Source organism: Xiphophorus couchianus, chromosome 9, assembly GCF_001444195.1.
Source record: "Xiphophorus couchianus chromosome 9, X_couchianus-1.0, whole genome shotgun sequence".
Lineage (NCBI taxonomy): Eukaryota > Metazoa > Chordata > Actinopteri > Cyprinodontiformes > Poeciliidae > Xiphophorus > Xiphophorus couchianus.
Window position 1 is genome coordinate 21,947,363 of NC_040236.1, and position 24,654 is coordinate 21,972,016.

The 24,654-nt window shown below is 41.7% G+C and overlaps 4 protein-coding genes and 1 long non-coding RNA gene across 11 annotated transcripts in view; 3 read left to right on the forward strand and 2 right to left on the reverse strand.

Annotated features, from left to right (window-relative positions):
- The window catches only part of shroom2a (shroom family member 2a), a 47,516-nt gene extending 45,494 nt beyond the window's left edge, over positions 1-2,022 (forward strand). For both annotated transcript variants that reach the window (XM_028027250.1, XM_028027251.1), the window contains one exon: positions 695-2,022. In XM_028027250.1, coding sequence (XP_027883051.1) covers positions 695-967 — 273 coding nt within the window. In that variant the 3' untranslated portion in view covers positions 968-2,022. The remainder of the gene's footprint in view (positions 1-694) is intronic.
- LOC114150681 (uncharacterized) lies at positions 1,427-17,109 on the reverse strand. The gene is made up of 3 exons (XR_003596807.1): positions 17,099-17,109; positions 9,287-9,295; positions 1,427-2,725 (listed from the first exon to the last, which is right to left on the reverse strand). It is a non-coding gene; the product is annotated as an uncharacterized LOC114150681 (long non-coding RNA).
- cldn34a (claudin 34a) lies at positions 2,171-8,030 on the forward strand. 2 transcript variants are annotated; one of them, XM_028027267.1, is made up of 2 exons: positions 2,171-2,268; positions 3,789-8,030. In XM_028027267.1, exon 2 carries the CDS (start codon positions 3,853-3,855, stop codon positions 4,579-4,581), a length of 729 nt encoding a protein of 242 aa, XP_027883068.1. In that variant the 5' UTR covers positions 2,171-2,268; positions 3,789-3,852; the 3' UTR covers positions 4,582-8,030. The 2 variants fall into 2 exon arrangements, with proteins under 2 accessions (XP_027883068.1, XP_027883067.1); XM_028027266.1 differs by having other exon boundaries at positions 2,178-2,268; positions 3,786-8,030.
- LOC114150677 (putative claudin-24) lies at positions 10,224-11,635 on the reverse strand. Its single transcript, XM_028027268.1, has one exon. The coding sequence runs from the start codon at positions 11,498-11,500 to the stop codon at positions 10,802-10,804; it is 699 nt and encodes a 232-aa protein (XP_027883069.1). The 5' UTR covers positions 11,501-11,635; the 3' UTR covers positions 10,224-10,801.
- The window catches only part of wwc3 (WWC family member 3), a 40,364-nt gene continuing 29,445 nt past the window's right edge, over positions 13,736-24,654 (forward strand). The window contains exon 1 of one of the 5 annotated variants that reach the window (XM_028027258.1): positions 13,736-14,247. In XM_028027258.1, the coding sequence (XP_027883059.1) occupies positions 14,102-14,247 (146 nt within the window). In that variant the 5' untranslated portion in view covers positions 13,736-14,101. The remainder of the gene's footprint in view (positions 14,248-24,654) is intronic. The other 4 variants (XM_028027252.1, XM_028027253.1, XM_028027254.1 and 1 more) reach the window with 4 other exon arrangements.

Genomic DNA, 24,654 nt, shown 5'->3' on the forward strand with positions numbered 1-24,654 from the left:
GTTCATTACTGACAACGTCACCGTCCTAAAGTAACAGCCTGAGTCAGTTTCTGGTCAAAAGTGATTTCTCCCCCAAAAATAAGTAAGTAAATAACCACCCCGTTATTGCCAAAAGATGATTTAGACCACACAAAAAAATAATAGTCACTTTTACTTAGATCATTATTTTATGACAGTGATGATGTATTCAATGACAGGACGAACTTTGTGCGGCCGCTGACTGCAGTTCAGGAAGAATGCAAATTTAGCCCCCAGAACAGGTTTTATTTTTAATTGGTGCAGAAAGATTACAGAAAATTGTTATTGGTAAAATCCAAACGGTTTATTTGTAAATAAAACACACTTTTTGCGTTCTGCCTATCCAGCTCCAAACACCTAAAGAGTGACCTAAATCCTGCTTTTATTTCTCCGAACTGACTACAAATACTTATTTTAATCAGGGAAATTTGAAAAACGCCTGAAGTTTTGACACTTCCAACAAAAAAGAAAAATCGGACTACTTATTGTGCTTAATTAATTATCACATTATCAACTTGGTTAAAAAAGAAATATACATTTTTATTAAAGATATGACTTTTTTTGGGCCTCAAGTTTGTTTGACCTGACAAGTTTGGCCCATGTGACAAAAAGTTGAAAAAGTATGAAATTGTATTACCTGATTTAATTTTTTATAAAAAATGTTTTTTTATTTCAGCGCACGTTGATCGAGAAGAGGAAGCTTTTGATCCGGCAACACGAGGACGCCAAGGAGCTGAAGGAGAACCTGGACCGTAGGGAGGGCGTGGTCTGTGACATCCTGGCCAACTACCTGCCAGAGGACAGCCTCGCGGACTACGAACACTTTGTGAAGATGAAGTCGGCTCTCATCATCGAGCAGCGAAAGCTCGAGGATAAAATCAAACTTGGCGAGGAGCAGCTCAAATGTCTGATAGACAGTCTGCCCATAGAGCAAAGACTGGCCATGTGATTAAAAAAGAAAAAAGACAAGAAAGGATGGTGGTCATTAAAAAAAAAAAACTGACCAGCTACGAAATGTTTTGTCATGTACGTTCAGGCGTCAGTACAGTCCTGTCACCAGCAGAGGGAGACAGAGATCAGAACCTGCAGATGAAAAGCCAGTCCGGCACAAAGGAGTAGTGTTCTCTCCCTGCTTCGCCACTTCACCTTTTCCTTGTACCGTTTTGGACCGGACTGCATCGTCGGCACCGTTTGGACTGAATTCCTCTCCACCAACCACTGTACCCAACTTCCTGGACACCGTTTTTACTTTGTTTTGTTTTCCTAGTAATTTATTGTAGCCTTTTGAATCTGCAAAGTAAAGAAAAGAGGCAGGTGGGAGAGGAGTATTTTGTCGTCCGTTAATCTGAGCAGCCATGCTACCTGATGCGTGTTACAGTATTTATCGTGTTCTGAGTTTATTTTTTTTGTCACGTGATCTATTAAAAATCCAAATATTTCAGGTAACTTTAATGCAACGCCCTTTAGCAGATAAACTAGGAGCCTTTTTAGCCGAGTTCTTGTGGCCTTGCTTTCCTCTCTGAAGAAACGTCTCTTCACACGGCGCCGCCGAACAGAAGGAGCATCCAATTCAGACTTGAAGTAAATGTCCTGTTTGCAGTGGAAAACGTCACTATCATCACCTTCACTCACTGCTGTTCTTTTTATTTCACATTAACATGTTTATTGATTATTACCACTTCTATATGTTTGACCAAGTGTTTATATAATGTTTTATGACTTCATTATGCACAGTGTAGAAACTGAATGTACAATTGCAGTTGTTGTTACTTGAATAGCACTATAAGAAGTTGTTTAGGTGGCGCCAAAAATCTCCAAGTAATTCGACCTGTCAGACTTTAAAACTGTGTGGCTTTTTATGGGTTAAATCAAGCTGCTGGATGTTTGTTTTGCAGGTACACACTTTGCTACAGTTTTACACACTTTCATGCACCGCTGCATCCTGACACTAAACACTTCATCAGCTGTGCTCCCTCGTATAAAATAAAGAGTCTGCTGAAATCACACAGCTGTGAGAGGATTTCTTCGCTGCCATCCGTTCACTCCCCGGAGTTAACCATTAACTCCACCACACCCCTCTCTCCACTGATAAGCTTGAAGGTGAGGACTTTTTCAGGAAGTAGAACGTTATTAAAAGTCAGATGTTGCTCATAGCTGAAGGAAAACCTACAGCGTTGCTCTGGTCGAGGCTCTCGTGAGCGCAGCGTCTGTGGAAGCACTGGAAGCAATCTGAACTACAGAATCATCAAGGTGAGTACGAGGAGGAAATGTAACTCAGTCATCTTATTTTGCTGCGTAACCTTCAAAGATTTAGACAATCATTGACATTGAATTTTATTATATCCTGGATGGAAAATTCATCTAAATATAACCTTCAAACAAGCAAAAAAATACTTTGAATTTTGAAATGTATTGCTAGCTCCTTGTTGCAATTCATAGTTTACTCTTTACATGAAAGTAGGAAATATATGAACAGTAGTAGGAACAGCTGATCATACAAAAGGTGCTCAATAATTTATGTGTACATAGGAATACAATATAATTAAAGTTGAACTTTGGCCTTGTTACATGATGACAGGTGGAAATTGTTAACAATTTAGAACCACGACTAACTGTAACAAAGCATTTTGGTGGAATGGACACTGGTAAAAGCAGAACTGAGGAATTTCCTTTGGCTGTTAATCCACGGCAGAAAACATTTCATTTACTTTGATAATGAATGTAGAGAGTGAACTACGTTTCAAACGGTCCAGCTACGGTTCTAGAAGACCCGTTTCTCAAAGCGTTGGGTAGTTTTGTGTCTCGCCTTAAGGCCGTGTCTCATTGAAGAAACAGGTTCAAGCAGCTTGGACTAGAAAATCTATAGATTCTGCTGTATTTTCTTGCATTGACAATAAAGGTAACTATAAAAAGTATTAAAAATTTTGTTGCATTCCTTTTCTTTTTTTTGGCAATTTTGGAAATATATAATCGTACACAACTGCAATCAAGTCCACATGATTACAAATATTGCTCTTAAAAAAATCTAAGAATAACTAGAACAACCTGCTATGTTGAAACTACAGTTACATTAAATAACTAATTATTTCACTATGAAACAGCACATTACTCCATCAAGTGACAAGATAATTTACATTTTATTGCTCCTCATTTCACCAATAGTTTAAAAGTAGCCACCCACACTGCTTTTAGTGTTTAGGGGTTTGCTACAAATATCAAGTAGTTTATTATAAATTAAAGGCCTTTCTTGATCATTTTTTTTGATTTCTCGATAAGTTAATAGTACAATAATTGCCTTTCCTAGGCATCTTCATCAGAGGTCTTCATGAGCATGGTTCTTCTCTCTAAAATTCAAAAAGGATGCAAGTACCGCAACAAAGTTTACAATGGGATGGCTTAGATCAAACCATTTGCATGCGTTAGAATGGTCTAGTCAAAGTTCAGACTAATTCATTCGGAAGCTGAGCTGTTTTGCAAAAAAAGAATGGCTAAAAATATCATTAAATCTGCAAAGCTTGTAATTCCACTGTCTGTGGTTCTACCAAGTCTTGACTCAGGAGGGCTGACCTGTACACCACACGTTCCCCCCCTTTCTATTCCACTTTAACGTTAAGCACAGCTTCTTGTTGGTCAATCACCACAAATCCCTAAAACTACATTGGCGATTGTGGTTGTAACTTGAGAAAATGTTGAACAGTTGAAGGAGGTATGAAGAGTACATGTGTGTGTGATTTATACAACCTTGCATACCTTGTTTTTCTGTTTAGCAGAAGTAATGGCGCCCTGCGGCCTCTCGTCTCGTTGAGCATCAGCAGCCACACGCGGGGGGCAGGAATGATCTACCTGGCTCACACAGCTCACCGCCAGTTCCTGGGTTTTGTGTTGGGCTTCCTAGCGTGGCTCTTCATCGTGACGACCACCGGCATCAACGAGTGGCGGCTCTGGTACGTGGACGACGTGTCCGTCGTCACGTCGGGCGTGGCCTGGGTGGGGATCTGGAGGGCGTGCTTTTACAGCCACGTCCTCCCAGAGGCCGAGTACTGTCGCAGCATCGGCGTCTCGGACAGCTTCGCCCCTGCCGAGATCCCCTCGGCTCAGGTCCTGATGATGCTGGCGGTGATCACCGGCCTGCTGGGGAACGTCAGCGCGGCGGTGGCCGTGAGGTTTGCCTACTTCTCGGTGGAAGACCGCAGGAACATGAGGCTGAGCTTCGCGATGGCCGGGGCTCTGTACTCGGTCACGGCGGTGTTGTCCTTGGTGCCTCTGGTGTGGAACATGACCGCCGTTCTGAACAACAGCACCATAGACTTTCCTCCGGAGTTCAACCTGCCTGTTGCTCCGGTCCGGCAGAGTGTGGGAGCAGCCATCGGGATGGGAATGCTTGCTTCCATCCTGATGCTTATAAGCGGAGTGATTTTCTTCTGCTACAGGCATTCATCGCAAACCGCGGACCCGCTCAATGGCCACTGGACGGTACCAACACTGCCGAAGAAGTCTGAGCTGCCCAGCGGTGACCGTCAAGCGATGGATAACCCGGGGTTCTACAGTGAAGAAAGATTGTGATGGTTCTACATATTTTTCCTGCATTAACAAAAGCGTATATTTTGAGAACGTTTCCGAACTACAAAGCAACCATATGTTGCTTTGTAGCCCGTATGTTAAAGATCAAAACATTCCTCCGGAATGGCAGGTACTGCAAAAACTCAACAAAGACGACAGCAGAAATCACCGTCATCTCCTGTGCTACATACTCTGTGTGACAGGAATCCAAATCAATATAACCATCAATAACTAGATTATTCAATGTTTTTGTAGGAGACAATATTTTAAATGTTATCTCCGTCTAAGTTGACATGGCCGTCTCGTCTCCAGTGGTCTTTCACAAATGCCACCTGACCCTGATTTGTCAAGCTAGTGGCTCCTGAAGACCAGTAACGGTCTGCTGGTGTCTGGAACCAGACTGGTTGGAGAGGATACTCTGAACCCTGGAAGAACACAGACGAGACCTCTGTGAACCCGATTCATCTCTAAAGTACATCCTGCATGCAACGTCTGGCAGAAATATTTAACCTTTATAGATTTTTTTTTACTCTAAAACCACAAACGTCAGTGTAATGTCTTGCTACTGTATCTGACAGCATGAATGCTTATTGTTCCAATAAGTTCTCAGAGGTGTTTTTAGAGAACAAATCCTGGAAGATCTAATAAATTTGGCAAAAAGACTTTTTGAGATTGTTGTGGATCCTCTAGCACTGAACAAAAATCAGCCACATTTACAATGTAATTGTTCAGATCGAAGCATTTTGACATCTTAAAACAGCCAAAACACCTGCAACACAATCAAACAATCAATTTAATTATAGGGTATTTTTCCTACACAACAGCAACACAAAGGGATTTCCACAGGGCGATATTTGGAGGTTGTAGAAAACAAACAAAAAAACAAACAAATAACGAGCTCGTCAAGGCTAAGCATAAAAAAAAAGATGATAGTTAACAGAGGTAAGACTGAGGAAACAACCATGGTAGCTATGGTGACACGTTTAACATAGACATTAAAATGATCAATCTAGATTCGTAAGTTCAGATAAAAGTGATAAAACCAACATCACAAATGGCAATATAGGAATAAAACAGTGAGAGTCAATAGAGAAAGTAGAAAAAGATTCAAAAAACAAAATACGTACATGAAAATCTACATCTAATTCAAATAACTGATGTAGCGCTTCTTTCATTGCAACAGTAAAACAAAATATGCTGGCAAAAACAGTTGTGTCTTGTTCAGAATATATTTATTACAGGTTTTTCTAACACAATTTATTCTTTTCCTTCCGCTTCACAAGGCTCCTCAACTTCTGCTGGTCTATCATTTTAAAATAAAAATACTTTAGATTAAAGGGGCAGTATTCTATAAAATGGACTTTTTGAGCTTTAACATCATGCTATAATTTGATCCCCTCGTCAAAAACATACCTGAGGCGTCGCCTTGAGAAATGATTTAATTTCCCGTGGCAACCACTCACCTGTGCAAAAACGCCTGGGTGGACCTAGCCCCGCCTTCCAGACCCGGCGGTTGACGAGCCTCTGATCTTCAACCTCCTCTCCCCTCCCCCACTGAGCTCCTTCAGACTAGCCAGCAGCAATTAGCTCACTTATTGACTTCTCACAGGAACGCTGTAAAAACTCTGTTAAAAGGGTTAAAGTTTCAGAAGGAGCAGGAGTTTCTCAAAGAGACAGAGACCCAATTTCAATTAAGTCATATTTGATGTATAGATATAGTAATTTTAAAACTGAAGGCAACAAAGTGATTGTGCTATTAAATGGCACTGTGTGCGTGGGAAATACATAATAACTGAGGAGCTGGAGGATCATCCGACCTCTGATGATCGCTGCTGGCCTTCATAAATAAGGCGTTTCAATTTAAAAAAAATAAATAAATAAACAACAATAAAAGAGCCAGAATAACTGACGTTAATGTGTAAATAAAGGATACACGAGACATCATGTGTTGCTCGTTACGGCTGGGCTGAAGAAGGCCTCGGTGGGATTCTTCTCCTCGGATGGTCAGAAACTTGATTTCCGCTCCGTTGTCACGCAGCGCCCTCAGCAGGCGGCCAGCCTTCTGGGCCCGTGACGACAGATCGGTGTCATCACAGCTCGGGCCGGTGGAGGGAGGCCGAGGTGTGGGGCTTCTGTCGGGCCTCCATGTGAGGACGGGTATCAGCGAGTCAGGTTGACCGGGGGGCCTCGCTCACGTGACCCGCGTAGGACGAGAGCAGGCATGCGAGTACGCAGAGGGGCCCCGCCTTACTGGGGGGGATTGTTGCAAGGCAAGGCTTTTTTTCCCCCTCTCTCTCTCTCTCACAAACACACGCAGGTCCAGCCGCTTGCTGCACCTCTCTGGAGGAGGAAAAACAAAAGCTCCTCTTCTTCACTTCACTTCGTTAGAACTCGGCTCCCTTTAAAAATCACAAAGCGGATTACAGCTGTGAGGCATTTACATTAACATAATGGGTCAAGAACATTCCGGTAGGCAACATATTTAAAGAGTTGTTCATCAAATCCTGTAGCTCCCTCTCCCTGCGATCAACACACACACACACACACACACACACACCTGCAGATAACGCTTGACAAACACACACGGTCCGTCCAGGCCGGGTTATCTAATCTGTCTCACTTAGTCGTCAAATTCATCGGCTAGAAATCATTGCCAGAACACTAAAAAAAAAAAAAACACACACACACACACACACACACAACTCTGATGACTGGTGCAGATGTTTCTAGTGTTTGTTTTTTGTTTGTTTTTTTTCCCGTAAGCCAACTGACTGGATGACAGTTTTGCTGGGATGTTGGCATTTTCCTGCGGTAAACTCAGATGAAGAGAGATATAGATATAACTCACGGCGCAGGAGCAGCTGATCTCTATGTTTTTATGTTGGTCAGAGATCAGTGATAACAGATCATAACATGTATGATTTGTTGCAGTGGTGGAGCGTAAGTAGCGCCATTTTTTATTTTATTTTAAGCTTTTAAACATTAGCAGGTCTGATTGAAGATTGACCGTCCTTTCAGATCTGTCGCTACAGAAAGAGCAGATGAAAAATTTAAATCTGTAAGCGTAATAAAAAAGAAAAAAAAATCTCCTACTGGGAAAAACTCCATTGATTATGTATAAAAAAAGATTTTTCTGAACCTTTTCTGCAAGTACATTATTTTTATCCAGCATTTTTCACCAGAAAATGTATCTAAAAATCTTACAAACTATTTTCCTTGATCTAGGGGAAAATAACTTTTTACTTTACTTTCATTTATAAGAATAATATTTGGCTCACTCTTTCATGATTATTTAGACAAGTACTTAGTATGCCTTACCTTTACTATTTTAAACGGGCAGTATTGTGTATTTTCCATGCATAGAGGGCCATTTCTAGCACAATCATTGTTACCGTCAGTTTTTAAAATGCTGTATACATCAAACATGACATAAAAGAAATGCAACATCGCAATTTAACGTCTTGAATTTGGGCCTCCGTCTCTCTAAGAAGCTCCTGCTCTTTCTGAAACGTCACCTCCAACACCTCTTCACAACATTTGTCCAAAGTCCCATTTACAAACAACGTTTCACTGAGAAGTAGCCGCCATAACGAGTTCACCAGGTGCGCAGTTTCACCAGGTGTTAGCAAGGTGCTAGCAAGGAGCTGCGTTGAAAATGGGCGCTTGGTGAGGCCTGTGCTTTTGCTTCCTGAATGGTTGCCACGGGAGACTAAAGGATTTCCCAGACATGCATGAAAGTATCAAAGCAACACTCCAGGAGAATGACATTATCACATGATGTAAAGCTTTTAAAAAAAAAGAAGTGGATTTTATGTAATACTGCACCCTTAAGGAAACTAATTTGTCGGCGACAATGTAAGCCTAAACATTTTTTTAAAATTGTAGTACAGATTCTGGAACCATCTTTAAAACGTGGTTCAGTTTAAACAGCTTTCTTTGTTGTGTCATTAAACTGCGGTCCACGATTTAATAGTTTTTTGTTGTTTAGGATTTTTTTTTTTTGAAACAGATAAAATATAGATATGTATAATTGAAAAGCAATAAGTTAATTTCCAGGTCTTAATACAAAAGACGATGTCTAACATTGGGAATGTTTTGACCTGGGCTGTGGCTCAGCTAGTCAATTCCCCAGCTTGCTAATTATAAGCAGTGTATGAAAACTGTTTGTTTATCAAGCCCTCAGACTAAGTTTGTTTGTTTGAATTCGGATGTATTTAGACATAATCTGTCAAGACGCTGGCATATCATTTCCTTTTTGTTGCGTCGCTGCCCAGACTCACAGGAGCTAGAAACATACTGCAATCCACAGGAGAGTCTCCACAATTGATATTGGACCAGCTAATAGCTTTCAAAATGGTGGACTGGAGTCCTTTTCTGCAGTCCATATAGTATGGAGGATCACAACTGCCAAAATTAAAAACAAACGCCGAAATTAGCGGGCCAACAAAAGCCCTTTTATCTTTTCAGACGTTCCAAGTCGATGTTCTTTATTTGGAAAAGATTCTACCTGAAATGCCATGAAATATATTGTTATTTTTGTCCCTGTAAATTCAATTGGTGACATCAACATCCACTCCTGATTGGCTAATCACTTTTTTTCTAACTCGTGCTTGTCAGTGATATGTAAATAATAAATAAATACAAAGATTTAGACTGCATTGTTGGTAACCTGCAGAAATACATAAATAAGGCTCATCACAGTGAAAACACATAAAATCTTATCGAGTATTTTTGGTTTAGTTTATAGTGCAAATATCTTAGTACACTTGAAAAGAGGCAAAACTAACTTACACGTAACTTTTCAGCAAGAGATGGATGCTTATTTTAAATCAATAATTCCTGAATATGCGAAATATAATCTACCTGTATAATAATAATCAGATTATTTCACTTACAGCTTGTACTTTTTCATCAATATTCAGGAATTATTGACTTCCAGTACGCTTAGGACATTTTGAACTTGAAACTAGACCAAAAACACTTGGTCAGATTGTGTGTGTTTTTGCAGTGCAGACGTTCTCGCCTCCGGCTCTGGGAGTCTCAACAGAACCACCGTCGGCGGGTCAGGAGTAGAGCCAGTCCCGTCTCGGGGGCCCCTCAGGAGACGTGCTCGTGTGACAACATCATTATCTCTTATTAACTTCATTCTGGAAGAGCTCGCTCCTCAGAAAGCACAACTGATAGAAAGGAAAGGTTTTCCGCAGCGTGTGACGCGTTATGCACCGCTGTACCTGTGTGCTTGCGAAGCCAATGCGGGCCCCGGCTCGGGACCGCGGTGAGCGGTGACACACTCTGACCCCTGGCAAATTTGTGTAATTATGTCAACGTGTGCTACATTCTTCAACCATTAAAGTATTCATTAAACACAGCTTAGCTCTGTGAGTCACCAGGAAATCTGATGGAATTAGCCTCAAGCTGTGTTTCCACCGCCGCAGACACACCTGACGGCTGTTTTTAGTCCCTTCGGCCCTCCTGACCGGACCGGTCGTCTGAGGGTGGCTGTGGTTTGGCCGGTGCCTAAACCTGTGACATAACAGACCACAAACCAAGACACTGCTGCACACAGCCTCGGGTCTTTCAGCATTTTACCAACACAAAATTAACCCTTTGGTGGTTCCTTTGTTTTGTATTTACCTTTTTTTTTGTAACAATTTGTTCTGTTTTTTTTTTTTATCACAACTATATGCTTCAGATCATCAACTTAATTTTAATTACAGACAAACCTGACTGCACATGTTTTTGCACAAGGATTTTATGCACGAGCAGAAAGCTCACCTTTAGACCTGATCCGTATCAGACGATTCACCTCACCAGAAAACCAGAGCGGACTCACAGAAAATGAGGTGCTAAGAAACGATCTGAGCTTCAGGATTAAGAATAACAGACATTAGCAAAAAGCCTAATAAAAGCCTTTAATAGTTTATTTTTCATTTTGAAAGTGATAAATGAAAGCCATCCCATAATACTAAAGCCTCTCTTTATAAAAAATATTCACTTGTACTAATCACAGCAGGTCATCTTGTAATGATTGTGCATGTGAGTGTTTAAAAGAGCTAAAACATTACAAATTAAAGCCTGTTTTTTTTGTTGTTGTTTTTTGTTTTTTTTTTGGCTGGATCAGCTATTACACATTATCTTGCATTTAATATATAAAAATCATTGACATCATTGGTGCAAAGCAGTTTGAAGTGCAGCTCTACAGGTGATCGTGTTGTTCCGTTCGTTAAACGTACTCGGAGCGTTTTCTGAGGTCACGGTCTCTCTTGGCGTGGCACCTCCTCTGTGGCGCAGGGTGGTGCTCTGCCTGGGAGCACCAGGTGGAGGTCACCATAATCAGCCCGGCCACCACGAGGAGGAACCCTGCTGCCCAGCCGCAGAACAGGGCGTCTCCGAACTCCCACCGAGGCACCACCTCGGGAACCTTCTCATCAAAGAAATGCATCACAGCCAAATGGGCGACGTAGGACACGGGGACCAGACAGAGCACCCCGGACATCATCCCCAGCACCCCTCCGGTGATGGTCAGAGTCCTCTTGGTTCGGTGGCCTTTGTAGTCTTTGCAGCTGTTGATCAGGTGGAGCCCGGGTACAGCGACCACGATTCCCAGCAGGCCCACGGCGAGGGCGGTGCACATTGAGATGCGGGCCAGTTTGAGGTCGCTGGAAAGACCCAGCAGGCTGTCGTAAGACCTGCACTCCATGCCGCCGATGTCCTGGACCACGCAGGTCTCCCACAGTCCCAAGCCGTAGCTCTCGGTGGGCAGTAGAGAGGTGGACTTGGTCAGCCACTGCGGCAGGATGGTGCTGCCCAGAGCACAGAGCCATGCCCCGACGTAGACCAGCAGCCCCAGCAGTTCCAAGACGCAGGCAGGTGAGTCCATGCGTCTCCTTGCCTCTCCTGCCTCCACGTTCAAGTGATCCATGAGAGTTCCCCTTCACCGGCTGCGCCTGGGATGGAGAGGCCTCTCGGAGTCCGGTCAGGACGGAGGCTGCTCAAAGCGCCTGGTAATTAGAGCTGACTGCTCTGGCTCAGGGCTCGGCGCTTGTTCACAAACACTTTCCACTCAGAAGAGCACACATCTTCTGATGCAGGAAGGAGAGGGGGCTTGTTTGGACCTCCCCCTTTGTTATCCTGCCACCATGCCAATGGGCAGCAGGAGCAGAGGCAGAGATGGCTTTGTTTAGATGAAACCATTGTCAAGCATTTCCCCAAGCTGCAAGCCACAGGAGAGGTCATTAGACGTAGACAAGATACCAATCTATGTTACAGCAGAAAAAAATAGACTTCTTTCATCTCTGTTTTTGCATCCTGTGTGTTTTATCCTGAGATATGTCGATGCCAGAAGACAGAAAGCCAAGCAGTTTGTTCTGTACACGTAAGAAGCAACTATTTCCAGATGTAAAACTCTTTAAAATGGAACCAAGACATGCAAAATGGCACGGAATGAGAAAGAAACGTAGATAAACAGGCTTCCATACATTCAAGAATCAATATAGTGCAAGAGCAACAGAACTGGGTTACACATTCTGTCGTGTTCATCAGTTTGGGCTAACTGCTTTTAGATTCGGTCTGCATGTGACTGAATGTGAAACAACAGAGCAGCTTATTGTCTCGTCTCTTACGAACACAGCAGAGCCTGTGGGAAACAATCGTAGGAGGCTGCAGATCAAAGCCGAGATGTGAGAAAATGTTTCCCGTTCTTAAGAACATTGTTCGAACCGCAAACAAAAAGGCAATAAAATCCCCAGCTGAGAGTTCTGATGTCCGGACAAAGACTCGGACAGAACAATACCAAATCAATCTCCTCGTGGAAGAGAAAAAGGAAGCTTCTCTTTGTATTCAAACAGTGTGAGAGGGACGACTTCAGAAGAAACTTCCCATACTGTTTGAAGTAAAAAAAAAAAAAAAAGATAAGGCAAACCCCCCCCCCACCTTCTTTGTTAATTTCTCTTCCTATTGAATTGTTTTGTTTGTTGTTGCTGTAGCAGATACTTGTTAAAAAGTGACACCGCTGCAGTTCATTCATTCGGCCACATGAGGGCGGAAACACGAGCGATTTCTTGTGTTCCACTTCAGTGAAGGCCAAATACACTCAAAAATCCGACTCTACTGTAAAACACACAGACAGAGATACATTGGAAGGTGTTCGGGTTTGATTTTTCTGTTGTTATAAGGTATGCAGGAAATGAACAAATAAATTCAGAGGCATAAGTGAATTTATTGTTGGAATTCAGGTCAGCAATTTTTGTTAACTATTGTAATATATGGAGACTTTACCCACCGACTGATGCATTTCACGTGTTTATTTCAGTTAGTTTTGATGACTTTGACTGACAGCTGTTCAAAACACCCCATTCTGCTTCTCTGAAAATTTGAATGCAAATGACAAAAAATATATATTTTTTAATACAAAAATGTTGACTTCAGGGGGGATAAAATTAGATATATTTATTGGGCCGTTATTTTAGGACGGTGACGATATGCACATAAACACGTTACATTACGTGAGCATGCTACATACACAAAACATATTTTTGACACTAATGGACCCCCAAATTTTTACCTTACGTTTTTTTTTTCCTTTTCTGTTTTCAGTTTTCTGAGAAACTGAATTTTGCATTTCTTGCTTGGAACATATCACTGTGTGTGAAATGAATTTCATCGGTGTCTGCAAAGAACTTTATTTGAATTAAATTACTGAAACAAACTTTTTTTTATAATACTTTTATTTTTTGCCTAGTATGGCAGAGAAACCGATACGCTTCCATTAAGATGCTATTTGGATAGGAGACACGAGATGGCGCTGTTGTACCGCTTGCCGCCGCAATCACAGCAGCAAACTTAGTGGGAGGAGTCCGGGTGTTTAAATCAAAGTTTTTACATTAAATATATTTACTGTTTTATCTTAGATATAAAAAAAACTTATTTTTAAGCCGAACTAAAATGTGGTAGTGTCCTACTGACCAATACGTGGAAAGTTTTGTTTAACTTGTTTTGTTACTTAGCGATTCTTGGTGCGTTTTTATCTTCCACTGCTGTGGCGATAAAACTCTGAAGCGGCGCGACACTTTAAAGTGGCTTTAAATCCCCAGTCCGGGTGGTAGTAATTAGTCCTAATGAGAGCGCTGGTTCCCAGTCCGCTCCCATTGGACGGAGGAACTCGCTCAGTCGTACGTCCGAGCGTTTATGCAAATCCGCCCCCAAATATGGACAGACACGAAGGAATGAAATATGGTGGAGAGGCGAACATGGAGGACCGCGCGGACGCCGCTGGACCGTTTTTAGGGGGCCAGTAGCGGAAGAAAGTGGATGTTCCTCCCGCGGGACTGTTTCAGCGGAGAACCTCGGTGGAAACTCGCCGTTTTCGCGTTTCCTTTCCCCATCGCGTCGAGGTGGAGTCGCTTTTGTAATGCAGTGAAGACCGACGACTTTTCTTTTTTTTCGGGGGTATAACAAAAAAAAAAAAAAAAAAAAAAAAAAGCAGGGCAAGGGGGGCTTCTGCCCGACTCGCCGTGTCGACGCTATGCCGTGGGTCAGCGGCGGTAAGCGGAGGGAGAGCTCGGAGCTGCCGCTGCCCGCGGGCTGGGAGGAAGCCCGGGATTACGACGGGAGAGTGTTTTATATCGACCACAACACCCGGCAAACTTCGTGGATTGACCCCAGAGATAGGTAGGTAGGCTGGAGGCCTGGGGGTAGTGGGATCACACACACACTCACGGAGGTATGTTAATTCAACAAGTTAACTTTCTAAACTATGTGCGCACATGTAGGCGCTGCCTGAAAACGAAATATTTCTCCCCAGATGTAGACTGGATGAGTGTGCTCATTCTTCCCTCCTTTTAATCAGATTCCAGCTTGATGTGACTTAATTAGCTGGGAACCTCTGATCAGCTGAGATTTAGCAGGAGATGTGGCCTCCTGAAGCAGGGGTGTGTATCGTGTGTGTGTGTGTGTGTGGGTGTGTGTGTGTGCCATCATATCAATGCACCATGCTGGTCACTTTAATGTGTTCCCATCGTGTCCCTCCACACACCAAGTCTGACAGTGTTTTGACAGGGAGTTGCTGCAGCCTCAGCCTTTCCGGTTTGTTGTGTTTCAGAGGAGTTTGGTGTCACCAGACCAGCAGCCCTGTGTGTTGAACCAGTAGTAACCCAGTTTGTCTGGTCACCCAAGGCGCTTAGTCCTGAGCCTCAAGGAAGAGCGAGCTTGATGCTCCAATCACCTGAACCCATCAGTACACTCGTCGACTTGATGACTTTCAGTGACCTGAAACATTCCTGGCTGACGAATCTCAACAGAGAGCCATTGTTTTGCAGCTCTCCCTCTCCTCTTTCACACAGACACCTCCTTCAGATGAGCGGCGCGTCGAGAACGGCCTAAAAAGTCTGCTTGTTTATGTCAAAGTGGCCGTGGATTGTGTGTGTTTTTTTTTTTGGACTGGGGTTAAGGAGTGGAGCAGCAGCAGCAGTAGTAGTAGTAGAGTGGTGAGCTTGAGACTCCAACTCCCAGAAACCTTTGTGGAAATATGTGAAGAATGCTAGTTGGGCCAGTGGGAAAGCTGCAAGGATGTGCTTTTGTGGGGACTTGGATTTCACCAGCCCAGAAACGGGCTCAAAGAGGGGGAGTTGAAGCAGATTTACGAGATTACTGGGAATTATTGCAAGTACTTTACCTCTACTGTAATGTAAGGGAAAGGTGGAAATCGATCAAAGCAGCCCTTTATCGTACTTCTAGAGACAAGTGTCTTGTCTTTGTAGCTCATTTGAATCCTGCAAGGCGTAGAGCAGTGGTTCTCAAATGGGGGTACGCGTAGCCCTGGGGGTACGTGGAGGTACTGCAGGGGGTACGTGAAGCTTTTAAAAATATCTTTTAAAAAATCAGTAGGCTCCTCATAATAAGTCTTGGGAAAAATTAGTTTGTAAAAAGTTTGATAAAATATAAATGTGTTCATGCACTGAATTATTATTTATGTATATATTTAATTTTGTACCATTACAGAGACCAATATAAATTAGCAGCGTTTTGCATATTTCAGTTTTGACTGGTTTTATACCTTCCTGGTGGTCACCGTCTTCTGTTTTCTTTTTTGTTTAACCATGCAATGTTTGCAATATGGATGTATTTGTCAGGTTCACTGATATAAGTTGTTTGGCTTTAATAAATCAGACAGTGATTTTACAGCACTGTACCTCTTTTTAATTCCAAAAATGTTTTGCCCGTGTCAGGGGGTACTTGACTAAAAATATATTTTTAAGGGGGTACATCACTGAAAAAAGTTTGAGAACCACTGGCGTAGAGCATGATAATGGGAGGGGGGGGGGGGGGAAGTCTTTCGCCAAATCCATATTTGGAACATATTGGGTCCACTGTGTTAACTTGTAGATATTATTGATATTTTCAGAGATCGTTCTGTTCTTATTCAAACTCTGGCTGCTTTTTCACTCACTTTACACCCAGTCCATTATCCCCTGAGGTTGTTCTTGGACAAATGCTGCACTGGGTGAGGCTTCATTCTGTTCCTGGTATCCCTTTTTAAAAAATTTTTATTTTTATCCCCATGCAAAAAAAAAAAGAAGATGATTTTACAAATTGAAACAATGGCTTAAACAGTCTGTAAGCAGTGTAAAATATTTTCATCTAGGGGAGTCGTAATGTCAGAAAAACAAGTAAACATGCCGTCTTGTGTGTATTCAGAAATGGTACAAAGGTTTCAGAAATGTCGCACTGTTTTTTTTTTTTTTTTTAGAAAATCCATGTTCAGTGCAAAATAAACCAGATGTGACCTCTCTCAATACTATGCATTTAGAGCCAGATGAAAAGCAGGGTAAATTCTTTTAAAAAGAAAAAAAGTCATTTGATTTAGCACCAAATGCTAACATGATAAGAAGCGAACATTTGTTTTTGTTTTCTATAGTGTGCAGTCATGTTTTCTCCATGCTTGAATTGTAAAAATATAAAAATGTAATGGAAAACTCATTAGGGGAACCAATTACATACTGTTTTGTTTCTTATTTTTAACCTAAGTGCTTATGCCGCCCCCTGATGGAATAGCGCCCTGGGCAACGATACCTATTGCCCATATTTAAAACAGTTGCATATCTTTTAATAATTTTTATTGATTTAACTTATAACTTTGCATTTTGCCAAAGTATACATCCTTCTGTAGAACAAGGTTTTGACATTAAATAGTTGAATGTTTTTTGCAAATTAACTTTTTGGTCCAAATGCTTGCAATCTCCAGCATTTATTTTTCTTTTTGAAATGGGTCAAATCTTTTTAGTACTGATCTCATCTGACCACAGCACCCAAATAGACCTTTTTTTTTCTGTTTGTGTTTTTTAAACAGTGATGACAGATTTTTAATGGTCGTCCTGCCAACGAGCTCTCCTACCTGAGCTGTTGATCTTTGCAAATCTGATGGACGTCTTTGCTGCTTCTCAGATTAATGGATTATATGTTAATGGGTTTTATTTAGGGGTATCAGCGTTGGGGAAACCATGAATACAGATGCACGCCACACATTTCAGATTTTTATTTGTAGAAATTTCTGTAAATTATTTTTCCTTCCTCTGTGCTTCTTTGTGTTTGCATAAAATCCCGGTAAAATATATCCAACTTTGTTGTTGTCGTCAGGTGATATTTTGGAGAAGTTCACGGGGTGGAAAACACTTTAAGAAGGCAGAGAGACGAATCCACAGTTTTGCTGGCGAAAGGAAGCTTTCAATTCTGAAATTCCCAGGCGATTACTGGCCGGGAACTTGTGATGCAGGTCACGTTTTAAAGAGCACAAGAAAAGTGGAAGCAAACTGTGAACCCTTATCTGTTGCAATGAGCAACTGAGGACTTGAAATGCTCGACATTTCTGGCCTCTGATTCCAGCAGGAGGGTGAACGCCATAGCTGGATGTAATCTAGATAAGAAAACCCAGATTTTCTTGAAGACAACCCCTCCCTGCTTTGTGATGAACCATTGTTGCACAGGGCTCATCGCTGTTTCACAACTTCTTCCAGTAGTGAGCGTCTGTCGGGAGGAGTTTGTAGGTTTGCATGACGAAAGGAATGTTTCCTGCATTTGTTCTGGTGCTGCTCGGTGATTTATTGGCCATCTAACAGAGGAATGTCTTCTGTCGCCACCTGAAACGGCCTTTCCTATAAATTTCTCTTTACCTGCTGCTAAATCTGACTGACTGACATCAGATCAAAACGTTGTCAGGCTTTGACCTAATGTTTTTCTCCTTCACTTTGAAAGCTACTCAAGCGTTATGTAGACTTAAAAGCCTAGTTTGACAGCTCATCTATTTAAAGCTAATTAAGAGGGCATATATCTTCTGCTCGCTCACTGTTGGTGATTTATAACTCTTTAGATGAGATAACATGTTATGATGTCATTTAGAGTCTTTAAAGATGGCATGAAGTCGCCTACTAAGATGAAACTGTCCTAATAGTTGGGTGCATTAGAGTCTAGCTAATAAAAGCTTGGTCTCTCGGTCTGTTTGTTTTTTGAAAGCCGTCCAAAAACATGTAAAATTACACTGATCAGGTGTGAGATTCTCATAGTACCACAAAGAAAACAGTTTCACTATTTGCTCAGAAATATCAAGGTAAACGATTTTAACATGATTGAATAGTTATTCCTACTGGTCGATGTGGCTGAAGATGTATTAGGACTTGAAATGCTCGACATTTCTGGCCTCTGATTCCAGCAGGAGGGTGAACGCCATAGCTGGATGTATGAACATATGTATGAACGCCATACTGTCCTAATTTACTATTAGGACAGTATATTGGTCAGTATAGGTAATTATTGATCAGTCTAAATATCCAAATTACTGCCAAACTGGTGTCGTGACCTTTCTTGTTTTATCCAGTTTTCACTACACAGCGTTGTTTTTTATTTTTAAGCAGTTATGAGGCACGGTGGTGAAACCCGAAACTGCTGCTGCGCAAGTAACTACATGTTGTTGCTAGGTAACCAAAGAATGAGTTAGTTAATCCCACTAACTAGTTTACATCTTCTAATCTCTTCCTACATCTCCCAGAATGCTGTGCGGTTCTGGATTGGAGTTCAATGGAATTACTGAATATTCTCTTATCTATTGATCACTTATCTATCTCGATATATTGATTTATTGTCGTAACAGTAAAAATTGTTTATTATAATAATTCTAATCGATGTAGAATTTATTCTTTTTTTGATCACTTGACCTACACAAAAGTACTGCATGAATCGCTTGTGTGTAATCAAATGTCTTTTAATGTGGACCTTGGGGATGAATCTGCCTTCTGTGTGTGTAAAAGAGTTGGACCGGGCAATAAAGAGAAGGTAACCTCGGTAGCTTCAGCAAGAATTTGATTGGTATGTTGGCGGCGGATCATCGTCTCATAGCTGAAACGTAAGAGCCATTCATCGCAATCATAATTGCCAGAGATGATCGTGATGTGCTGTAACGGAGCTGCATAGACCAGCCAGAGTTCATGCTTGGTCAGACGGACCTGCTTCGGGTTAGGTGGCGGCATGTAGTGAAAACTTGGATGGAAGTGTGAACGGATACCTGCGGTATACCTAGACAAACTCGCTTCGCCTTCAGTATCAGGAATGTTCACATCTCTACGAATGATGGACGTTTCTAGCAACGCCCGGCCATCTCCCGCAGATAACCCAGGCACTTCTGTGGGGCTTTTTTTTTGTTGCTGTGGAATGATTGTTTTGCTAGGCATGCCTACACTTATGCTCCAGGGGGGTAAATGGGGGACTCTTTGCTCACTCGTGCCCCAGACAAAGCAGGGGCAGTTCCCATGTGTCTCCCTCCTTGCATCCCGGGGCCCGCAGGCCTCCTTTATTAGCTCTGTTATGCAACAGTCATGGTCGGCCTGCCGCTCGGCAAAGGGAGGCCTTTATGCTTGGTCACAAAGCACACCAAATTCAATTATTCTGGAAAGGGTGAGCTGTGTTTCCAGCATTGAAAGGTTATTCACATGCACTGAACCCCGCTGTTATTTTGCTTCCCCCAGTGTTTTCATTATGATGGCTCTTTTTTGTCTTTCGCTGCGGAGGCTGTTGCTGAACATCGACTGTCATTTTGCCCTGTGTGTCTGAAGTGAGCCGACAATAAGGGTCAACCCACTTCTTGTTCTGGACCCCTTTCCTCCAGCTGACACCCCTTTGATGTCCCACTTCCTGTCTGCCTACCTCAGATTCCTTTACTACTATAAAGTTGACCATTAATTGCTTGAATTCTGCTCAGCATTCTTCTGTTTGCCCCTTTACCCTTTCATCACCATCATCATCAAGAGCAGCTGTGTGTTCTTTCCCTGTGTGTATATTGTGAAGAACACTACCTAAACAGGACATGCCAGAGTCAGTGGACTAACCTCGTGCTCAGGGGCACCATTGTGTTTTTTCCCTCCCCTGTCCACACATCTGCACAATTCTCATTCAAAAAGGGGGGCGGAGGGGAAGCATGTAGTCGACAGGCCGGGGGGCTGGTATGAAGTTCTCACAGCATGATAAACTGGAGTAAAAATATTACGGGACTTACCCGAAAATATTAAATCAAACGTGATACAATTTCTTTTCTTAAAGTAGGAAAAGCAACAATTAACACTGCAGCAAGAAAACCACAGTTTTCATTAATAAGATTTCTAAAAATTCCATGTGAAATGGGCTTTGTATGTTACATTTAAAATAAACACAAGCTGAGTTGTGTCTTTCAGGTAAATGTGCTCACTGCCCAGAATAGTATAAGTTGTGTGTGTTTTAAATAGCACTGGAAGCATGACAAGCAGAGATCAGCCTATTTAGTCAGGCTGTCTTCTCCGACTGCTAGCCTGCAGTCTGCTGCTTTACAAGCATGTTGCGTGGTACTAAGCCTGTCGCAATAAGCAAACGATCAATTAATCGCATGATGAAATAAAATGAGCTCAATTTCCATTCTGATGATTATCTCGTTTACAGAGACTTTATAATCCAGTTGGTTCCAGATGTTTGCGGCTTTTATTTTGGATCTTTAAAATATCTTCCAGCTCCATTGTTAAGCGTTCTTGGAGAGCGCGATATACTACTTGAAAATGGTCTTAATATCGCATCTTATCGGAATAATTACTGGGACAATTTATCATCCAGCAAAATTTGGAAATCAGAAATATGTCATCACAATATTAATGTCGCTAAAGACCGTAAAGTAATAATGGTTGGATTCCTGATGTTTTGTGTTACAGTTTGCATGGCAGACTAATATCCAGCCTGTTGCATGGAGTCTTAACTGTATTTTATGCAAATCCTTGACAATGAACAAAAGTTGTAAAGATAACAGAGTGTTGGAGGCACAGCAAGAGAGCAGTGAGGAAAATGTGTATCTATTGTAAGTAATTTTGCCATCTCAATATTTTGACTTTATGAACACGGAAGAGTTCACACAACGTGTGTGTGTGATGGTCCATCGGGGGGAAAAAATCAATTTTTTCCAAAATCCCAAATGGCAGCCATGACCTCAAAGGAAGGTTTATCAATCTCTTTCCATTTGTTTGTGCTAAGCTAACGTTAGCAGAGTGGACTTGCAGTCATAACATATGTGACAGGATTACTCCGCAGGCCACCTAACTTTTGTCAGTAAAAGCAAGAATTGAACACAAGAAGAGTTACAATATATGGATTGCATGACTGAGAGTGTCATAATTCATTATTCCGCTGGTATTTGAGTATCGCCTCTGTTCACTAGGGTCAAACCCTTCATCCCTGATAGCCGAGCTGCTTTACTTTGGTCGCGGTTGAGTCAGCGCTGCCTGGTCCGCTCCCGTCCATGTGTCCCGTCGCCGTCTAAATGTGCACAGTGACGGGACATCTCGGTCTACTTATAGAGACCTATTTCTATAAGATTCAACATTTAATGGGAGAAGCGCATGTGTCAGCTGCTTGCTCTGAAATGCAGCGCCAGAGAGGCTGGACATAAATGACATTCCTCCCAAAGTTGTTTTCCACGTTTCTTTTTTAAGTCTGGCAGGAATTTCCAGGCCAGCGACGCTTGTGGCCCTTTTGTTTCCGATTGTCTGTGTCACGCAGTGGGAATTAAAGCAGGTGACATTCAGGGTAGAAAGAATAAATGCGATGGAATCGTGTCGTCTGGGACGTCCGTTGTAGTATTTGCTGTTGTTCCCGGTAACAATTATGCAGAGGTTAAGCCTGCTTATTTCCTTAGCTCTTATTTGTTGAGTTTGGCAGCTTGTTTAGGGCGACGATAGGACAACGAAAAGGTTGTGATGGTTGGATGAGTTTGATTTTGACTTCAGGAATGCAGCGTAGTGGGTGCTCTGCTGTGGCTGACATGAATTACAATCATATTTGTAGCATCTATGTCATGAAGATGCACAGATTTAAACCCCACTGTCATATTGAGCTTTAACACAACGTTATATTAAAGCATTTTGAGGAGGAATACCATTCAGGCTTGGAAATGGAGAAGTTTCTGTTGGCAGCGTCGACTCATTTCATTGATAAGTTTTTGTAAAATCATGGTGATTTATCTCTTGATTTAAAAAAAGAACAAATTAATATGCCCATTCAAATACTCAAATATAAATATACAAATATACCATCATACAAACAAGGGAGGGGGAATGTGAAACAAATCAAATTACAATTTTCAGCGATGCAGCACTATCTTGTGTTTGAATAATTGCAGCTTTACAAGGGACTAAGGCAGGGGTGTCAAACTCATTTTTGTTTTGGGCCAAATCAAGATCATGAATGCACTTAAAGGGCCGGTTCTGCCGAATGTATTGATAGAAAACTCTTAAAATATCAGTCAATTCTTAAAATTAAATGTTGTTGAACGTCTTTTCAGTCCGTCCAGGATTTTGATTCTTTTTATGTGGGTGGGGGGGTTGCAACAAAAGTCAGAGCTGGAATTATTTACAATATTTGCGATTATTTTTGACAGTAAATGTGACTTTTTATTACTCGCTGCATAGATCAAGGACTGTAATCTGACATCCATTAAGGCTGAGGCAGCTGTTTAGGACAAGCAAGAAAGTTTTTGACACATTTTGAGAAAAATCTGCAATAAACTCCAAATTGTTAGCACAAAAAAGTGCAGGGATTTCTTGATTTTTGTGAATTTCTACAGTAATTAAGAAACTGGAGGGACTGTTTGATATAATTTGGCAATAAACAGATAAAAACTGCATTGATTTGAGTGAAAACATAATATTTGAGCACACTTAGTGTTTAGTCTAGAATCTAGAGGGCCACGTAGAAAGCTATGGCGGGCCGGATTTGGCCCACGGGCCTCAAGTTTGAGACATGTGGACTAAGGGTTCATTCACACCAGCCCTGTTTAGTCCGCTTTTGTGCAACTCTAGTTTTTCCCAGAAAGTCTGGTTCTTTTCAGGAAGTTTGAATGCTCAATCAAACTCTGATGTGGACCAACAAAGCTAATTCTGGTTCCCCAAAAAACTGAGGTCTGGGTTCGACTGCAGATGCAAGCAGACCAGAGAGCACTCTGAAAGCAGGAAGTGGATTATAGCGCAGGGTATTCTGGGTAAATACAACGAAAACAAACTTGAGAGTCTAGCGCTAGCGGGAGGAATCGCTTGTGATCTTTTACCAAAGACAAAAGAAAAATCCTCCAACTGCCAAAATCCGATGCTACTCCATTTTGTGAAGATGATGATTACGGCCATGTTGTCGATGGAGGTTTTTCTGAAAAAAACTGTGAAAAATGTGAACGCATGATTCATCTAGAAAAAGGTAGAGTAGATGACCACAAAACTGATGGATCCCTTAAATTTAAACATGTTCAGTTTATCATAAATTGCCTCACATCTGTGCGCTACCAGTAAGGGAACTATTTACAACAACGGGGAACCTAGTTGACTGACATTTTACATCTTTGATTTGCCTTGATACCAGTAGCCTACAGATCCAAAGTAACGGAAACATTTTATTTGGATTCTGTGATGAAATTCTAATATTTATTCTTTCTTTTGGGAGATCTGCTGTTCACTTTGTGGAGAATTGCTGTTGCTGCCCAGGTGCAACGACTAGCTGTTGGAGACGACCCAACTTCACCGTCCGCTCAAGACTCCAGTTTCACATGCCTTTCCCATGCAGCAGCGCGTCGCCAGGCAGGGGGCTGTGGGGAGGGAGCTGTGGAGATAGAAATATCCTCTGGGACGACCCAAAATGGCTCAGATTATTCTAGAATTAGCAAATGTCTCCGACAACCAAATATGTTTATCAGAGACACTGCGAGGCACGAGGGGACCCCGGAGCATCTCGTCCCTCCACAGCTGAACATGCTTGTCGTTTTCATAGCTGAACATGCTTGTCGTTTTCATGTTCTGCTTTTCTTTAGATGACTGCCTCACTTTCTGTCTTCTGTGACCAAAGAGATGATAATGATCAGCGTGAAAAGCATTGAAAATAAAAACATCCGTACCTACTTTCAATGAAAGTTAGAAACGGCGCAAAAAAGCCTTTTCTTTAAATAGTGTGTGAATTTGGAAGGCAAGTATATTTAGCTGTAATTTCAATGTAGTTAACATTTTAGTGATTATTCGCTTGTGGCTTCAAATGTGTGGGTCAGTTATCGATACCAAGGTCTACAGAATCCTCCACAATTGACGGGAATCTCCAAAAATGCTGTTCCCACAGTTTACGAGTGAGCATAAAGTTATTCGGCTTCGCCTTTTCCTGTGCACTGCTACCCAGCTGGCTGAAAAAGCATGTCCTACCTTGTTGTAGGACTGGGTGATATGGTTGGAAAAACATTTCACGATGTATCATGTCAGTCTATCGATAACTATTGATTAGTTTTGTTTAAAAATATTCAAAAGGCTGCTTGGTGACTTTACTTTTCCTCACATTTTCAAATCCTTTTTAAGTCATTCACCAAAATATTAATTTGACACTTTACCAGCAGTAGGAATAATGGTTGCTTTTTAGTTTTAAATATTTGTATAAATGAGGTGAAAACACTGTATTTAATTTTTTTTTTTTTTTTTTTCTAATATAGTATATATATTGGTGTTTGATCGACTCCTGTTTGAAAGTTTCTGAGGTGTGATGAGAGGGGGAGTT